The 16,088-nt window shown below is 40.6% G+C and overlaps 1 protein-coding gene across 1 annotated transcript; it reads right to left on the bottom strand.

The window, feature by feature from the left end:
* Window positions 1–778: 778 nt before the first annotated feature.
* Window positions 779–6,986, bottom strand: LOC137235803 (uncharacterized). Its single transcript, XM_067758634.1, has 2 exons — window positions 6,707–6,986; window positions 779–4,027 (listed from the first exon to the last, which is right to left on the bottom strand). Exon 2 carries the CDS (start codon window positions 3,555–3,557, stop codon window positions 1,440–1,442), a length of 2,118 nt encoding a protein of 705 aa, XP_067614735.1. The 5' UTR covers window positions 3,558–4,027; window positions 6,707–6,986; the 3' UTR covers window positions 779–1,439.
* Between the last annotated feature and the right edge of the window lie 9,102 nt (window positions 6,987–16,088).

The following is a 16,088-nucleotide window of genomic DNA, read 5'->3' as shown; positions in this document are numbered from 1 at the left end:
GGTTGCCCAATAGGCCGGGGGGGAAGTACCATCGGCAGAACCGACCTTGTAACTTTACCCCCCTCGACCCAGAGGGAGTCCCTGGAATATAGGTAGGGCTGCCCAATAGGCCTGGGGGGAAGTACCATCGGCAGAACCGACCTTGTAACTTTACCCCCCTCGACCCAAAGGGAGTCCCTACAATGTATATATATTGGCTCGAGCAGTCTACTAGAGTAGTGGGGAAATCCGCCCCGCCAATGGCGTTGGGACGGGTTTCCTTCCTACCCGAGAAGGCTGCTCGTGCATTACCTTTCCGATGAGTAATAAGGGGTGTGAATCCCGTCTTACTCACCGGAAATGTGGGTAAACCTGCGGGGTGTCCGATAAGCAGGGGGCGTACCATCGGTGGAACCGACCTTGTAACGCACCCTCCTAACCCAAAGGGCACCCCTTGTCGACCGCCAGTGGCGGCCGACACGCACTTCACTTACCTACGGCGAAGTGTGCCTGGTGTATTCCGGCCAATCATCTTATTCATAGGTAACTATGAACACGTTGGGAATTATGCTCGCATTGTCGCGCACAGCGCGCCACGAATGAAAATTCCCAAGCATTGTGCGTTCACCATCGCTGGCTTGCTTTGTGCTTGCGCGATGGTTGTTGGGCCGGTATGTATCTATATATGTATGTCAGTATATACACTACTAGGGGTGGGCAGTAAATGGAAAATATGATGTTAGGGGTGGGCGCAAAATAGGAAATAGATATTGTGGCGTAGCATTTGCTACGTTACAGTCCCCCTCCTACTTCGGCGGGCGAAAGGTTCTGGTATTCTAGGATTTTTGCGCGGAGGCCTGAACTACCATGGGCAGAGCCCAGGTATGTTTTATCATCGGTTGAATCCGATGGCTCGGCCGACATGTGTGTATATGTGTTCGTTGATGTTTTTATTATTACGATTGATTGATTTTTTTTTTTTTTTTCTTCTTTTTTCAACAATAATGTGTACATTTCATTTGTGTTTAAATTTACATTGCAAGTAGAAATTCATTTTAAATTTACATTTCAAGATTAAGGTATATACATATGTACATTTTTATATTACAATTTCAATTTACATTTCAAAATTAAGGTATTTACATTTCATGTATAGACAACTTATCAAACTAGGTCGGATCTTGCTTCTCCTCAGCCAGCAAATCGTACCATCTTGTAGTGTTCTTTCAGCTTGATTATGGCGTGATCTTCGTCCACTCTACGCGCCGTGTTACACCCTTTTTGCGATTTAGCCATAGTCCGGGCAAAGAAGTCTGGGCGTGGTTTCCATTAATATTATCGTGTGGCTCTCGGTTTGGTGCATACGGTATAGTGTCACCAGCGGTTGGTTTGTCGCATACGATGGCGTTTAGATGGCCGTCTATTAATGGCGGGTTCCAGAATATCTTAGCGTCCAGTATTCATGGCTTATTTGCGGGCCACGGTACTGCGTCGAATGGAGGCGGTTCTTCGGGCATGGCATATTTTGATCGTGCTTCTCTCGGCCCAACGAAGTTGCGGTTAAAATTTATTTCAGCGGTTGATTTGTGTTGGGTCGTATTTATGGCGAACGCTTTTTCTGGTAATTCCCGTTGCCAGTTCCGATGGTCTTGTTTCGTACGTTGTGCCACCCTTGTTTTGATAACGCGATTAACGCGTTCAGTAGGATTTTTGTGGGGGGCACCCGGTTTGGTAAATCGGTGGGTGATGTTATGATCCTTCAGGATCGTTGCCGGAGCGTTCGTGACGAGTTGCTCACCATTGTTGCTGAGGAGGATGGCCGGGTAATAACTTTGTTTTAGTGTTGTGTTGTGTATGTGTTCTGCGGCAGTGTTTGGCCCTTTTAGGTGTGTGGGTGCTTTTTGATGTGTTTCTATGAGCTCTAGGTGTTCTATTTTTCGCTCTTCGTTGAGGTGTTCCGCTTCTCTTATGTAATGCAGGGTTACGGGTGCGTTTGCTTTGGTTGCACCGGCTGTGGTAAGGGGCTTTCCATCCAGTGAGACGGTAACGTTGCGCTTTGCCAAAAAGTCCATACCCAGGATAACACTCTCGGCCAAATTTGGGATAACAGACACCAACGTACTGGCTGTTTGATCATTGTATGTGACCTTGACCGGGTAGGAGTGGGTGCTCGCAATGCATGATTGGTCGGCGAGTTGCACGTTGCGACGATTGGATAACGGTGGAATCTTTCGTCGTTCCAGATGCCTTCTCACGGCTTCATTGATGTATGTCACGGTGGCCCCAGTATCGATCAGGGCGCGGCACATCAATCCTTCGATGGACACCGGTATGTAAAAACGTCCGTCGTTCCCCTTCCCTTTGGCTACGGATGATAATAGTGCGGGTGTTATCGGATTACTTTGGTTCATTCCGTAGCATGCACAATCCCTGGAGAGCGTTCCGTCTCGGCCGCATTTAGAACAAAAAAGTCGTCTTTTGTTGGTGCATTGGAAGCGGCGGTGGCCGCGTTTCTTGCATCGCCAGCAGGTGTTTCTTGCGTCGTAACGGTTAGTGAGTGTGGACAGGGAGTGCGTTATTTGAGCATTCTGCTCCTCCAGCTCCTCGATTACTACTGTTCTTAAGCTATGTGCTAACAGTCGGCTCTGTTTGGCTTCTTCGCTTCGCAGCAGTTCGTACTCGTCGGTGAGGTCCATAAGCTGCTCTATTGTTTGGAACTCGCCCCGCTTCACAAAAAGTCGATACTCCACCTGTAGTCCGTCATATATGCGTTCTAGATGATCTTCTTTGCACAAAGTCGGGTGGCGGCGAATCATCGTCTGGAGGGCGAGGATATAGTACTTGGCCTTTTCGCTGCTCGTCTGTTTTCTTTGGCGGATAGCGTCCTCTAGCTGGCTAATGTGTCGCTTCGGCAAAAAGAATTTTCCGGCTTCGGAGCGGAAGTCAGCCCATGTGTGTAGTTGTTGTTTTCGCAGGCGGAACCATTGAAGGGCTTTGCCACGCAGTATCTCTGGAAGGGTTGGGAGGAGTTGATCTGGCTTAATCAGATAGCATTCTGCCAGTTCCTCAATCCTTTCCAGGAAGTCGTATAATGTGTCGCCTCCAGCGTAATGTACATCCCAGCGGCGGACTGTATTCATAACCTCCGTGTTACTTATGCCGCTCTGCTCGCGCTGGGGGGATATTGTTTTGATTGTGACGGCCGGCGTGGTGTTTTGCGTAGATGTGACTGGCCGGGCCTCTTCGGCGGTGATCTCCATCTCTACCTCTCTCAAAAGATTTTCTGTTGGCTTACGCTTTCGTTGGTCTCGGACGTATGCGCTGAGTGTGCTGCGCAATTCGGTGACGGTATGTCCTTCGGCGTAGATTCGGTAGCGTTTGCATTCTTCGATTAGCCTCTCCTTCTTCAGCAGGTAAATCCAGCCTAGAGAGTCGACGTTGAGCGTGGTGGTGGTGGTTTCGCTTATCTTTGTGTCAATTGTTGGTTGTGTGTTGGGTGAACCCGTTCCTACAGTGTTGGTGCTCTCGTTGGTTTTGGCACAGTCGCCTGAGGAGACGGGTCCCTGCTCGGGCGCCATTTATGAGGTGGGTTTGGTCAAAGGCTGAGGTATGCTCAAGTCAATCCAGAGTCGGATGGAGGTCCCACTTCCCCCACCTAAATAAATACACAGTAAATTAGTGTTTTGATTTCGAACACACACACACACGCGGCTCTCAGGCTAAAATATCCACAGCCTTTAATCCAGGAGAGAGAGAGAGAGAGATGTTCACTAGGTAGTGTCGCTGACAATATAGTGTAACCCAAGGACGACGGCTCTCCACAGATAGAGGGAGATAGAGTGCTAGCTAAGCGGTGGCTGAGATGGTGAAGACGACGGTGGCTCTCGCTAAGGGGTGCTAACGGCGGTAGTAATGACGGCGGTAGTTAGGATCACGCCCGACGAGAGATTACTGGGTGACGGTGGCTCTCACCAAATAGCTATGATGACGGTGGTGGCTAGACTGCGGGATGGGATGTCCAAGGATCGGGATGGCGATGATGTTGTACCTACGGCGAAGTGTCTATATTAGTATGAGGCTAACTAACTACAATATATTGGCTCCGGTATTCGGCTAGGGTAGTAGGGGAGTTTGTCCCGCCGCAGGCGTTGGGAAGTGTTCCCCTCTTACCTGAGCCGTATATCCGTGCATTACCCTTCCTCTGAGTAATAGGGGGGGTGAGTCCCGTCTTACTCAGAGGAGATGATAGCAAAATATTAGGGTTGCCCAATAGGCCGGGGGGGAAGTACCATCGGCAGAACCGACCTTGTAACTTTACCCCCCTCGACCCAGAGGGAGTCCCTGGAATATGGGTAGGGCTGCCCAATAGGCCTGGGGGGAAGTACCATCGGCAGAACCGACCTTGTAACTTTACCCCCCTCGACCCAAAGGGAGTCCCTACAATGTATTTATATTGGCTCGAGCAGTCTACTAGAGTAGTGGGGAAATCCGCCCCGCCAATGGCGTTGGGACGGGTTTCCTTCCTACCCGAGAAGGCTGCTCGTGCATTACCTTTCCGATGAGTAATAAGGGGTGTGAATCCCGTCTTACTCACCGGAAATGTGGGTAAACCTGCGGGGTGTCCGATAAGCAGGGGGGCGTACCATCGGTGGAACCGACCTTGTAACGCACCCTCCTAACCCAAAGGGCACCCCTTGTCTACCGCCAGTGGCGGCCGACACGCACTTCACTTACCTACGGCGAAGTGTGCCTGGTGTATTCCGGCCAATCATCTTATTCATAGGTAACTATGAACACGTTGGGAATTATGCTCGCATTGTCGCGCACAGCGCGCCACGAATGAAAATTCCCAAGCATTGTGCGTTCACCATCGCTGGCTTGCTTTGTGCTTGCGCGATGGTTGTTGGGCCGGTATGTATCTATATATGTATGTCAGTATATACACTACTAGGGGTGGGCAGTAAATGGAAAATATGATGTTAGGGGTGGGCGCAAAATAGGAAATAGATATTGTGGCGTAGCGTTTGCTACGTTACAGGGGTTTCGGTTGGATGCCGAGTATTTGATGGCTTTAGGCCCTTTTGGGCGTTAGTGCCAGTGAAGCTAGACACTGTTTCCAGTGTCTGAAACCTATTTGATAGAAATTTGTCCATATCTTCCCATTTAGATATGTCCATTTTATGGTCTATGCTTTGTTCCCATAGAGCCAGGGTACTATTGCAGGGTTAGTATTGCATCCCAATTGGATGTGTCGATTTTGTGACACTTGAGGGACGATAGACAATTGTTTATATCGCTATGTAATTTCTTTAACGCGCTCCCACACTCACTCTCTACCTTCTTTAAATTAAAAAGAATTTGCAATTGCGTGTTGACTAATATACGCTTGTTTTCATATCTTTCGCAGAGGTTTTTCCAGGCCATATCGAACCCATCATTTGTTAGAGGGCATTTTTTTACAATATCTTTGGCCTCGCCCTGTGTCTTGTTGTTCAGGTGGAACAATTTCTCCACCCCCTGTAGGTCGGAATTATTTATGTATATAGCATTAAACAGGTCACGAAAGGTTGGCCATGATAAATAGTCACCTTTGAAAATATCCGTGTCGCTAGGAGGGAGGCGGATCTTATGCCCGCGAGGTGCAGCTGGGGGTGCTTGCTCAGAGATAGCACTATTCTCTACTTTTTTAAATTTCTCTGCCTCGGCAGATATTGTGGATAAGCACCGCATATATATTGCGTAGGTAGAGATCTGTTTTTTCCGGATGGCCAACACATCATTTGCGTCGACATCTTCTGATCCCATCAGTGAGTCAAACACAGACTTAACCTTCTTCCATAAGGAGCGCAACTCTCCTTGCTGTATCGCAAGAGTGTGCTTATTATGACTTTCCTCTGGAATAAGGCTGTACTGCTGTTCAAACTCTGAGATTAACTCAGCTGATCGGATATATGTTTCCATTTTTTCAATAAATTATTTCTACCCAACTAAAAACAAATTAATTCTTTGAACAAAAAAATGGAAACAATGCTTCGAAAGGTCGCTTTTACTTATTTATTTATTTCAGATTTGGCCGACTCGTCTGATATTTTCTCAAAAGTGAAGATAGGTAATGGTGTAACCTACTCGCCACCCGCACGTATATATATGTATGTATGTATAGGTGTGTGTGTAAATAAATTTGCAGATTATTTTTGTGCCGTAAGACAGAGAGCAGAGGGGAGCAACACCAATGTGTACTGTGTGAAGCAAAGGGGGGCCACTCGCCACTTCAACCTTCAATTTTATTATAAGAAATAAGTGCGCGCGTTGATATAAACTCGACGAAAAGTGTAAAAACTCAGTGAAAACTGTTGTAAAAAACTGTGTCGATTGAACTAGTGAAAATTAAAGTGCTTGAAAAGAAAATGAAAAATTGCCACAGCCGTGTGGCGTTAGATTTTAATATGAATGTGAGGTTATGTGCACCTCTTCCTTGTGCTGTGTCCGGAGAGCCTTACCGCTGGTGGGGGGACAGACCAGATAGTCACAAGGAATCTTAAACGAAGTTAATGCAACGCGTTTGCACTTATTTTTCTTTTCGGCACTAAGTTTTTTACACCTTTCGCGGTTAATAACAAATCACTATGCGTGTGGCACTGAGAATCTTTATCTTCTTTTTTACTCGGTTTTATTTATTTTTTTTTTTATAACCAAAAAAAATTGTGGCAAGAAATATTGCACTTACTGTGACCTTCTTTGTGATTTGCTGTTCTGTTGATGATGTGGCAAGTTGGCTTGCGATGTTAAAATTGCTTTAGCTGGCAGTGTTTTACCCATATGTTGTTAGCCAATTGTAGGTTATCACCAAGCGTGGTTATAAGCTCCTGTTTAATATCACCAAAAGAATTTTACCACCAAAGTGTACCACCAAGCGTGTATTTCAGCTTCTCAAAAGAATTTTACCACCAAAGTGTATATAGAAGATTTTGTGTGGATGTGGACTGTATATAGGCGCTCTGTTCTAATTCCTGGTGAGAAGGACCAAATGTTCGGCCTGAGTGCGTCGTAAACCGGCAGTGGGTAGGCGCACACGGGTCGATCCCGTTCAATGGGTGATTCACTCAAAAGGAAACAGAGAAGAACACAGGAGGATTTTCCTCGTTATAATAATGCACTTTATTAGGTTCCAATAAACTAACGTGGGTATAATATTACCTGAATATGTTGGAACACGGCGGAGATCCTTGGCGGCAGATGTTCGCTGGTTGGCTGTTGAAATCAAAGAGGCCGGTTGTATAGCAAGCCACAACCGTTGACCCGCAAAATCCTCCGTTTTGGAGGGGAAAGGCACCCACACATCAACCACGACATGCATATGCATGAGTGCTGACAAAAAGCACACATACACGTACATGTACTTGCATGCACATGCATGTGGCGGTGATAGTGTGGGTGGTTACAAATTAATTCGAGTATCGAGTATCGATTTGCAGAGTTGCATTGGGGGGGGGGGGTCGCAATCAGATGCGGAAAAGTTAGGCATCCTGCCTAAACAATTAGTTAAAAGTACATATTAGTTTTATTAATTAGTTTTGTCCGTTTTTACGTTGGTAATATTCCATCGTGCACTACTACAAAACCAGATTTGGGAGCAGTGCACTAAATCTTGAGTAACCACCCTTACAACTTAAGTGGGCTGACATAATCAAGATCTCGCCTTAACTATTAATGAGACGTTAATTTGTTATGGATTTAAACGTCTGTTCATCTTTCACACATTCGTCAAACTAGCCAATACCCGCGGCCAGTCCGCACGAGGAAAATACAACATAAAACTATTCCGAACCTCATCATATATGGTCATATATGTGTACTTATGTTTTTGAGGTACCCATAATTGTTGCTTCAAATATTGTAATATCAGCTCGGTCCACTGCTAATATTCTCTTGCATACAGGTTGAAATGAGTGCGATTGTCGTGTCCATAACCAAGGACTTGCCCATATGTATTTGCTAAGTGTGTTAAGTTGACATGTGTACAATGAACATATTTTTAGTTAAAAGCACATATTAGTTTTATTAATTAGTTTTGTCTGTTTTCAAGTTGGCAATATTCCATCGTGCACTACTACAAAACCAGATTTGGGAGCAGTGCCCTAAATTTTGAGTAACCACCCTTACAACTTAAGTGGGCTGACATAATCAAGATCTCGCCTTAACTATAAATGAGACGTTAATTTGTTATGGATTTAAACGTCTGTTCATCTTTCACACATTCGCCAAAATAGCCAATACCCGCGGCCGTTACCAAAGACTTGCCCATATGTATTTGCTAAGTGTGTTATTAAGTTGACATGTGTACAATGAACGTATTTTTAGTTAAAAGTACATATTAGTTTTATTAATTACTTTTGTCTGTTTTCAAGTTGGTAATATTCCATCGTGCACTACTAAAAAACCAGATTTGGGAGCAGTGCACTAAATTTTGAGTAACCACCCTTACAACTTAAGTGGGCTGACATAATCAAGATCTCGCCTTTACTATTAATGAGACGTTAATTTGTTATGGATTTAAACGTCTGTTCATCTTTCACACATTCGTCAAACTAGCCAATACCCGCGGCCAGTGCGCACGACGAAAATACAACATAAAACTATTCCGAACCTCATCATATATGGTCATATATGTGTACTTATATTTTTAAGGTACCCATAATTGTTGCTTCAAATATTGTAATATCAGATCAGTCCACTGCTAATGTTCTCTTTTATGCAGGTTGAAATGAGTGCGATTGTGATGTCCATAACCAAGGACTTGTCCATATGTATTTGCTAAGTGTGTTATTAAGTGTACATGTGAACAATGAACTTATTTTTAATTAAAAGTACATATTAGTTTTATTAATTCGTTTTATCTGTTTTCAATTTGGTAATATTCCATCGCAAACTACTACGAAACCAGATTTGGGAGCAGTGCACTAAATTTTGAGTAACAACACTTACAACTTAAGTGGGCTGACATAATCAAGATCTTGCCTTAAGTATTAATGAGACGTTACTTTGTTATGGATTTAAACGCCTGTTCACCTTTCACATATTCGTCAAATTAGCCAATACCCGCGGGCCAGTCCGCACGAGGAAAATACAACATAAAATTATTCCGAACCTCATCATATATGGTCATATATATGTACTTATATTTTTGAGGTACCCATAACACTAATCACAAGAGAAATTACTTTTAAGTCTAACTATTAAATTTCGATGTATTATGGCCCTCTAAGTATAGAAATACCCAAAATTTAAAATTCTATGGATACGATTTTTTTTTTTCTAAAATCACTAATTTTCACAGAGGTCTTTCCATTTATTTTATCATATCTTGGAAATTACTTATCTACATTCGTTGTGAGGAACACCAGTAGATTCACCGCAAAATTCTTCAAGTCTTGAAAAGAAAATTTTTTTATATGATCGACGGTTGTGTAGTTATTCACATAAAAATGTAAAAAAATTTTTTTTTTGCAAAATCGAACATTTTTTATTTTTCAAAAATTCATAAAAAATCGAAGGTTTTAAACACTTACCATTTTTATTTCACGGGCTTAAAACTGTAAATATTATAAATAATTGAAACCTTATGTCGTGAAAACACATGAATAAATGTTGGTTTTATTGACAATAAAGTGAAAATACCCAATTTACCGAGAATTTTGCATATCAAGCCTATTATTGTTTTTGACAAACAAATTATTTAGGTAAGACATTTTGCGCAACTTTGTCTTCTTAAAGCTTACTACGTGTATCGCCAGAAATGAAAAAACTCCATAATGACACTCAAGAAATTTATCCCCGTTGCCAACGCGGGTTTTCGTAAGTAAGAAATATGGTCATATATACATATTTGTTATAAAATATATACAACTTTTTCCTTAAGGCATTTCCTGCGATGTTCTTAGAATGCTTAAATCATAAAAACAAAAAAATCAAATTATCATTCCGTTATAGAAACTGTTATACCTACCTACTGAACATCCCAGCCTGCACAGGCCATTTCCCATAGCATATGAAGTTTTTTTGAAAACCCCTTTTCTTCAAACCCTTTCGCAAGTAGTGGTTAACAAATTTACAGTCACTAGATGCCTGCCCTGTATGGTATATTGTCGCCGATTGTGACAAACTTAACGAAAAACAAGTAAGGAAGGTTAAGTTCGGGTGTAACCGAACATTACATACTCAGTTGAGAGCTATGGTGACAACATAAGGGAAAATAACCATGTAGGAAAATGAACCGAGGGAAACCGTGGAATATGTTTGTATGACAAGTGTATCAAATGAAAGACATTAAAGATTTATGAGGGAGTGGGCCATAGTTCTATAGGTGGTCGCCATTTAGGGATATCGCCATAAAGGTGGATCAGGGTTGACTCTAGAATTTGTTTGTACAATATGGGTATCAAAAAAAAGGTGCTAAAGAGTATTTTAAAAGGGAGTGGTGGTAGTTGTATAGGTGGTCGCCTTTTCGAGATATCGCCATAAAGATGGACCAGGGGTGACCCTAGAATTTGTTTGTACAATATGGGTATCAAAAAAAACGGTGCTAATGAGTATTTTAAAAGGGAGTGATCCTTAGTTCCATAGGTGGACGCCGTTTCGAGATATCGCCATAAAGATGGACCAGGGATGACCCTAGAATTTGTTTGTACAATATGGGTATAAAAAAAAAGGTGCTAATGAGTATTTTAAAAGGGAGTGATCCTTAGTTCCATAGGTGGACGCCGTTTCGAGATATCGCCATAAAGGTGGACTAGGTGACCCTAGAATTTGTTTGTACGATATGGGTATCAAATTAAAGGTATTACTGAGGGTTTTAAAAGGGGTGGTGGTAGTTGTATAGGTGGTCGCTTTTTCGAGATATCGCCATAAAGGTGGACCAGGGGTGACTCTAGAATGCGTTTGTATAATATGGGTATCAAATGAAAGGTGTTAATGAGTATTTTAAAAGGGAGTGAGCCTTAGTTCTATAGGTGGACGCCGTTTCGAAATATCGCCATAAAGGTGGACCAGGGGTGACTCTAGGATGTGTTTGTACGATATGGGTATCAAATTAAAGGTATTAATGAGGGTTTTAAAAGGGAGTGGTGGTAGTTGTATAGGTGGTCTCCTTTTCGAGATATCGCCATAAAGGTGGACCAGGGGTGACTCTAGCATACGTTTGTACAATATGGGTATCAAACGAAAGGTGTTAATGAGTATTTTAAAAGGGAGTGGGTCTTAGTTCTATAGGTGGACGCCTTTTCGAGATATCGCCATAAAGGTGGACCAGGGGTGACTCTAGACTTTGTTTGTACGATATGGGTATTAAACGAAAGGTGTTAATGAGTATTTTAAAAGGGAGTGGTGGTAGTTGTATATGTGAAGGCGTTTTCCAGATATCGACCAAAATGTGGACCAGGGTGACCCAGAACATCCTCTGTTGGATACCGCTAATTTATTTATATATGTAATACCTGCAAAGACTTCAAGGGTTTTTTATTTCGCCCTGCAGAACATTTTCATTTTCTTCTACTTAATATGGTAGGTGTCACAACCATTTTACAAAGTTTTTCCCAAAGTTATATTTCGCGTCAATAAACCAATCCAATTACCATGTTTCATCCCTTTTTTCGTATTTGGTATAGAATTATGACATTTTTTTCATTTTTCGGAATTTTCGATATCGAAAAAGTGGGCGTGGTCATAGTCGGATCTCGTTCATTTTTTACACCAAGATAAAGTGCGTTCAGATAAGTACGTGAACTAAGTTCAGTAAAGATATGCCGATTTTTGCTGTAGTTATCGTGTTAACGGCCATGCGGAAGGACAGACGGACGACCGTGTATAAAAACTGGGCGTGGCTTCAACCAATTTCGCCCATTTTCACAGAAAGCAGTTAACGTCATAAAATCTATGCCCCTACCAAATTTCAAAAGGATTGGTAAATTTTTGTTCGACTTGGCATTAAAAGTATCCTAGACAAATTAAATGAAATAGGGCGGAGCCACGCCCTTTTTGAAATTTTCTTTTATTTTTGTATTTTGTTGTACCATATCATTACTGGAGTTGAATGTTGACATAATTTACTTATATACTGTAAAGATATTAAATTTTTTGTTAAAATTTTAGTGGGCGTGGTCCTTCTCCGATTTTGCTAATTTTTATTAAGCGTACATATAGTAATAAGCGTAACGTTCCTGAAAAATTTCATCATGATATCTTCAACGACTGCCAAATTACAGCTTGCAAAAGTTTTAAATTACCTTCTTTTAAAAGTGGGCGGTGTCACGCCCATTGTCCAAAATTTTACTAATTTTCAATTCTGCGTCATAAGTTCAACTCACCTACCAAATTGCATCGCTTTATATGCCTTTGGTAATGAATTATTGCACTTTTTCGGTTTTTCGAAATTTTCGATATCGAAAAAGTGGGCGTGGTTATAGTCCGATATCGTTCATTTTAAATAGCGATCTGAGATGAGTGCTCAGGAACCTACATACCAAATTTCACCAAGATACCTCAAAATTTACTCAAGTTATCGTGTTAACGGATGGACGGACGGACATGGCTAAATCAAATTTTTTTTCGATCCTGATGATTTTGATATATGGAAGTCTATATCTATCTCGATTCCTTTATACCTGTACAACCAACCGTTATGCAATCAAACTTAATTTACTCTGTGAGCTCTGCTCAACTGAGTATAAAAAGGTACATACTTTTGAAAATCGAAGTGGCCTGCGACTATTTAAAGTAATTCATTTAGTTCATTCAATGTTATTTAACTAGCATTCCTGATCGCGAAAAGTCAAGTTGTCCACAACAGCAAAAAACTATTAATTGGTTAGTGAATTTAAAAAAAATTAATAATAACAGTAGAAAATTTGTCTGCAAAAATGACCCGAATATATTTTGTTATGTATGTGGTCTTTACACTACAGCAAAAGGGCGGAGAAATTTCCCTATTTCACTACAAAATATTTTAAATACAAATTATTTTAAAATAGATGTTGAGAATTTGAGCCAATATTGGACGCCAAATTCAATTTGTGATAACTGTATATATATTTCAGAGAAATGGAAATCCTACCCTCAGTAACAATTACATTTATTAATTAACAAGTAAGGAAGGCTAAGTTCGGGTGTAACCGAACATTACATACTCAGCTGAGAGCTTTGGAGACTTATGGCATCAAAAGTATTCTAGAAGAATTAAATTAAAAAGGGCGGAGCCACGACCATTTTTAAATTGTCTTTTATTTTTGTATTTTCTTGCACCATATCATTACTGGAGTTGAATGTTGGCATAATTTACTTATATATTGTAAAGATTTTAAATTTTTTGTTAAAATTTGACTTAAAAACAATTTTTTTTTAAAAGTGGGCGTGTTCGTCATCCGATTTTGCTAATTTTTATTTAGCACACATATAGTAATAGGAGTAACGTGCGTGCCAAATTGCATCATCATATCTTCAACGACTGGCAAATTACAGCTTGCAAAACTTTTAAATTACCTTCTTGTAAAAGTGGGCGGTGTCACGCCCATTGCCCAAATATTTAATAATTTTCTATTTTGCGTCATAAGGTCAACGCACCTACCAAGTTTCATCGCTTTATCCGTCTTTGGTAATGAATTATCGCACTTTTTCGGTTTTTCGAAATTTTCGATATCGAAAAAGTGGGCGTGGTTGTAGTCCGATTTCGTTTATTTTAAATAGCGATCTGAGATGAGCGCCCAGGAACCTACGTATCAAATTTCATCAAGATACCTCAAAATTTACTCAAGTTATCGTGTTTAAAGACGGACGGACAGACGGACGCACGGACATGGCTAAATGAATTTCTTTTTTCACCCAGATTTTGATTTTGATATATAGAAGTCTATATCTATCTCGATTAGTTTATGACGTAACGGAGTACCGTTGTGCTAACAAAGTTAATATATTCTGTGAGCTCTGCTCAGCAGAGTATAAAAATATTTATAATACTAATTTTTCACAGAGAAAACATGCAAATTGAAAAACCTATGATGTGGAGAGAAACATGTGGTCATGATGCTAACTGTTACTTTTGTTTAAGTAAAAAAAAAAAGAATTTGGAAAACGTATGATTTGGTCTTATCCCACGATTTCAGCTGGTGGTTTTACTCTTCCCGTGCTAGATTCAGATGGAGTTCCATGTCCTGAAAATCAACATAATACGTATACTGAGGTGTTTCCATCGCCTATTTCTTCGTCTTCAAAAATCCCCAGCGTATCAGAGGATTTTGCCCAAAGCCTCTGACACAGTCCTTGTTAAACGATCTTATAAGAGACCTAGAGCTTCCAAAAGATAAGTCAGAGCTACTTGCATCCCGTCTAAAAGAAAGAAATTTATTAGAAAAACAGGTTACGATAATTACCTATCGTGAGCGACATAAGCCATATGCTTGTTTTTAAACGGTTTTATTTAGCTTGAGTTGACAGGCCGCATGGCCGCATGCACGGCTGCACGGCCATTGTGAACGAATCTTGTAATTGAAATTTAAGTAACTTCCCTATAAGCTACAAGCATGAAACTTGGAATATAGTTCAGAACCCGATGACAATGCAATAATAAGAAAAAAATCGCCGCTAGGTGGCGCATGGATCGAGATATTTCTACTGATAGTCATAAGTAAAACTAACTGAACCTTAATCAGTCACATTTTTAGAAATTTCACGCGCCCAACGCTTTTATTTAATTGTCTGATCAACGCCATAGATTGATAAGGAGTGTGATGACTAGTACCTAGGACCTACCTAATTATTTTCTAGCTTTTCGTATTATTATTACTTCATGTAAGTATTGTTTTCAATAAAACCGTTTAACTTAAAAAATTTTTTTTAATTATTTTATTTTCAAGTTTTTAGTCTATATTTAATTGCCTATTATTTCTCATTATATTTAGTTCATTTATTGACTCATTATTACAAGGACTCTTTCCTGACAATTTGTTACAACCTAAGTCCTCAATACATAATCCTTCCAAAGACTTTACTCTACTCTGCGCCACGTATGCTTGTCCCTCCTCCAACTCCAAAATATTTTGATGTCACTTATACCGGACTGTATGCAATATTTGTTCCAAATATGAGCCAAACGGGCATCATATGTTGCTTTCTATTCATGTATCTATGTATTATGTGTTCCAAATATGGGCAAAATCGGACCACAAATATGATTTTTGTGAATATCCCGATCCTTCCGCCACCTAGCGCGATTTTTTTTGATAGGTCGCTTTCAATTCTTGTATGTATTATGTGTTCCAAATATGAGCCAAATCGGTCCACAAATACGATTTTTCGAATATCTCGATCCATGCGCCACCTAGCGGCGATTTTTTCACAGGTCGCTTTCTATTCTTGTATGTATTATGTGTTCCAAATATGAGCCAAATCGGGCCACAAATACGATATTTGTGAATATCTCGATCCGTGCGCCACCTAGTGGCGATTTTTTCACAGGTCGATTTCTTTCTTGTATGTATTAAGTGTTCCAAATATGAGCCAAATCAGTCCACAAATACGATTTTTGCGAATATCTCGATCCATGCTCCACCTAGCGGCGATTTTTTTTCTTATTATTGCATTGTCATCGGGTTCTGAACCATATTCCAAGTTTCATGCTTGTAGCTTATCGGGAAGTTACTTAAATTTCAATTACAAGATTCGTTCACAACGGCCGTGCATGCGGCCATGCGGACAGTCAACTCAAGCTAAATAAAACCGTTTAAAAATACGTATTTTCCCTTCATTTTCTTAATTGTTAATAATATTACCGTTTATCCATGTATTTTCATGAAATAAAGCCTTATTTGGAATATTCACAGTTTTACGATCATCTAATAAAAGTTGTAAGTTTTTGTCTCTTTCGATTTTTTACGAATTAAAGAAGAAAAAAAAAATGGAAATTTTTTATACAAAAAATCGATTTTTATCTTTCATGAAAATGAAATGGTATATTAATTTCGTCACGAAACCCAAAATTGTAAGTCCTTAAAGGAAAATAGATAGACCCACCATTAAGTAATAATAATCAGAATGAAGAGCTGAGTTGATTTAGCCATGTC

Source organism: Eurosta solidaginis, unplaced genomic scaffold (assembly GCF_040869045.1).
Source record: "Eurosta solidaginis isolate ZX-2024a unplaced genomic scaffold, ASM4086904v1 ctg00001085.1, whole genome shotgun sequence".
Classification (NCBI taxonomy): domain Eukaryota; kingdom Metazoa; phylum Arthropoda; class Insecta; order Diptera; family Tephritidae; genus Eurosta; species Eurosta solidaginis.
The sequence above is the reverse complement of the archived record's forward strand: the minus strand, read 5'-3'. Positions and strand labels throughout refer to the sequence as shown.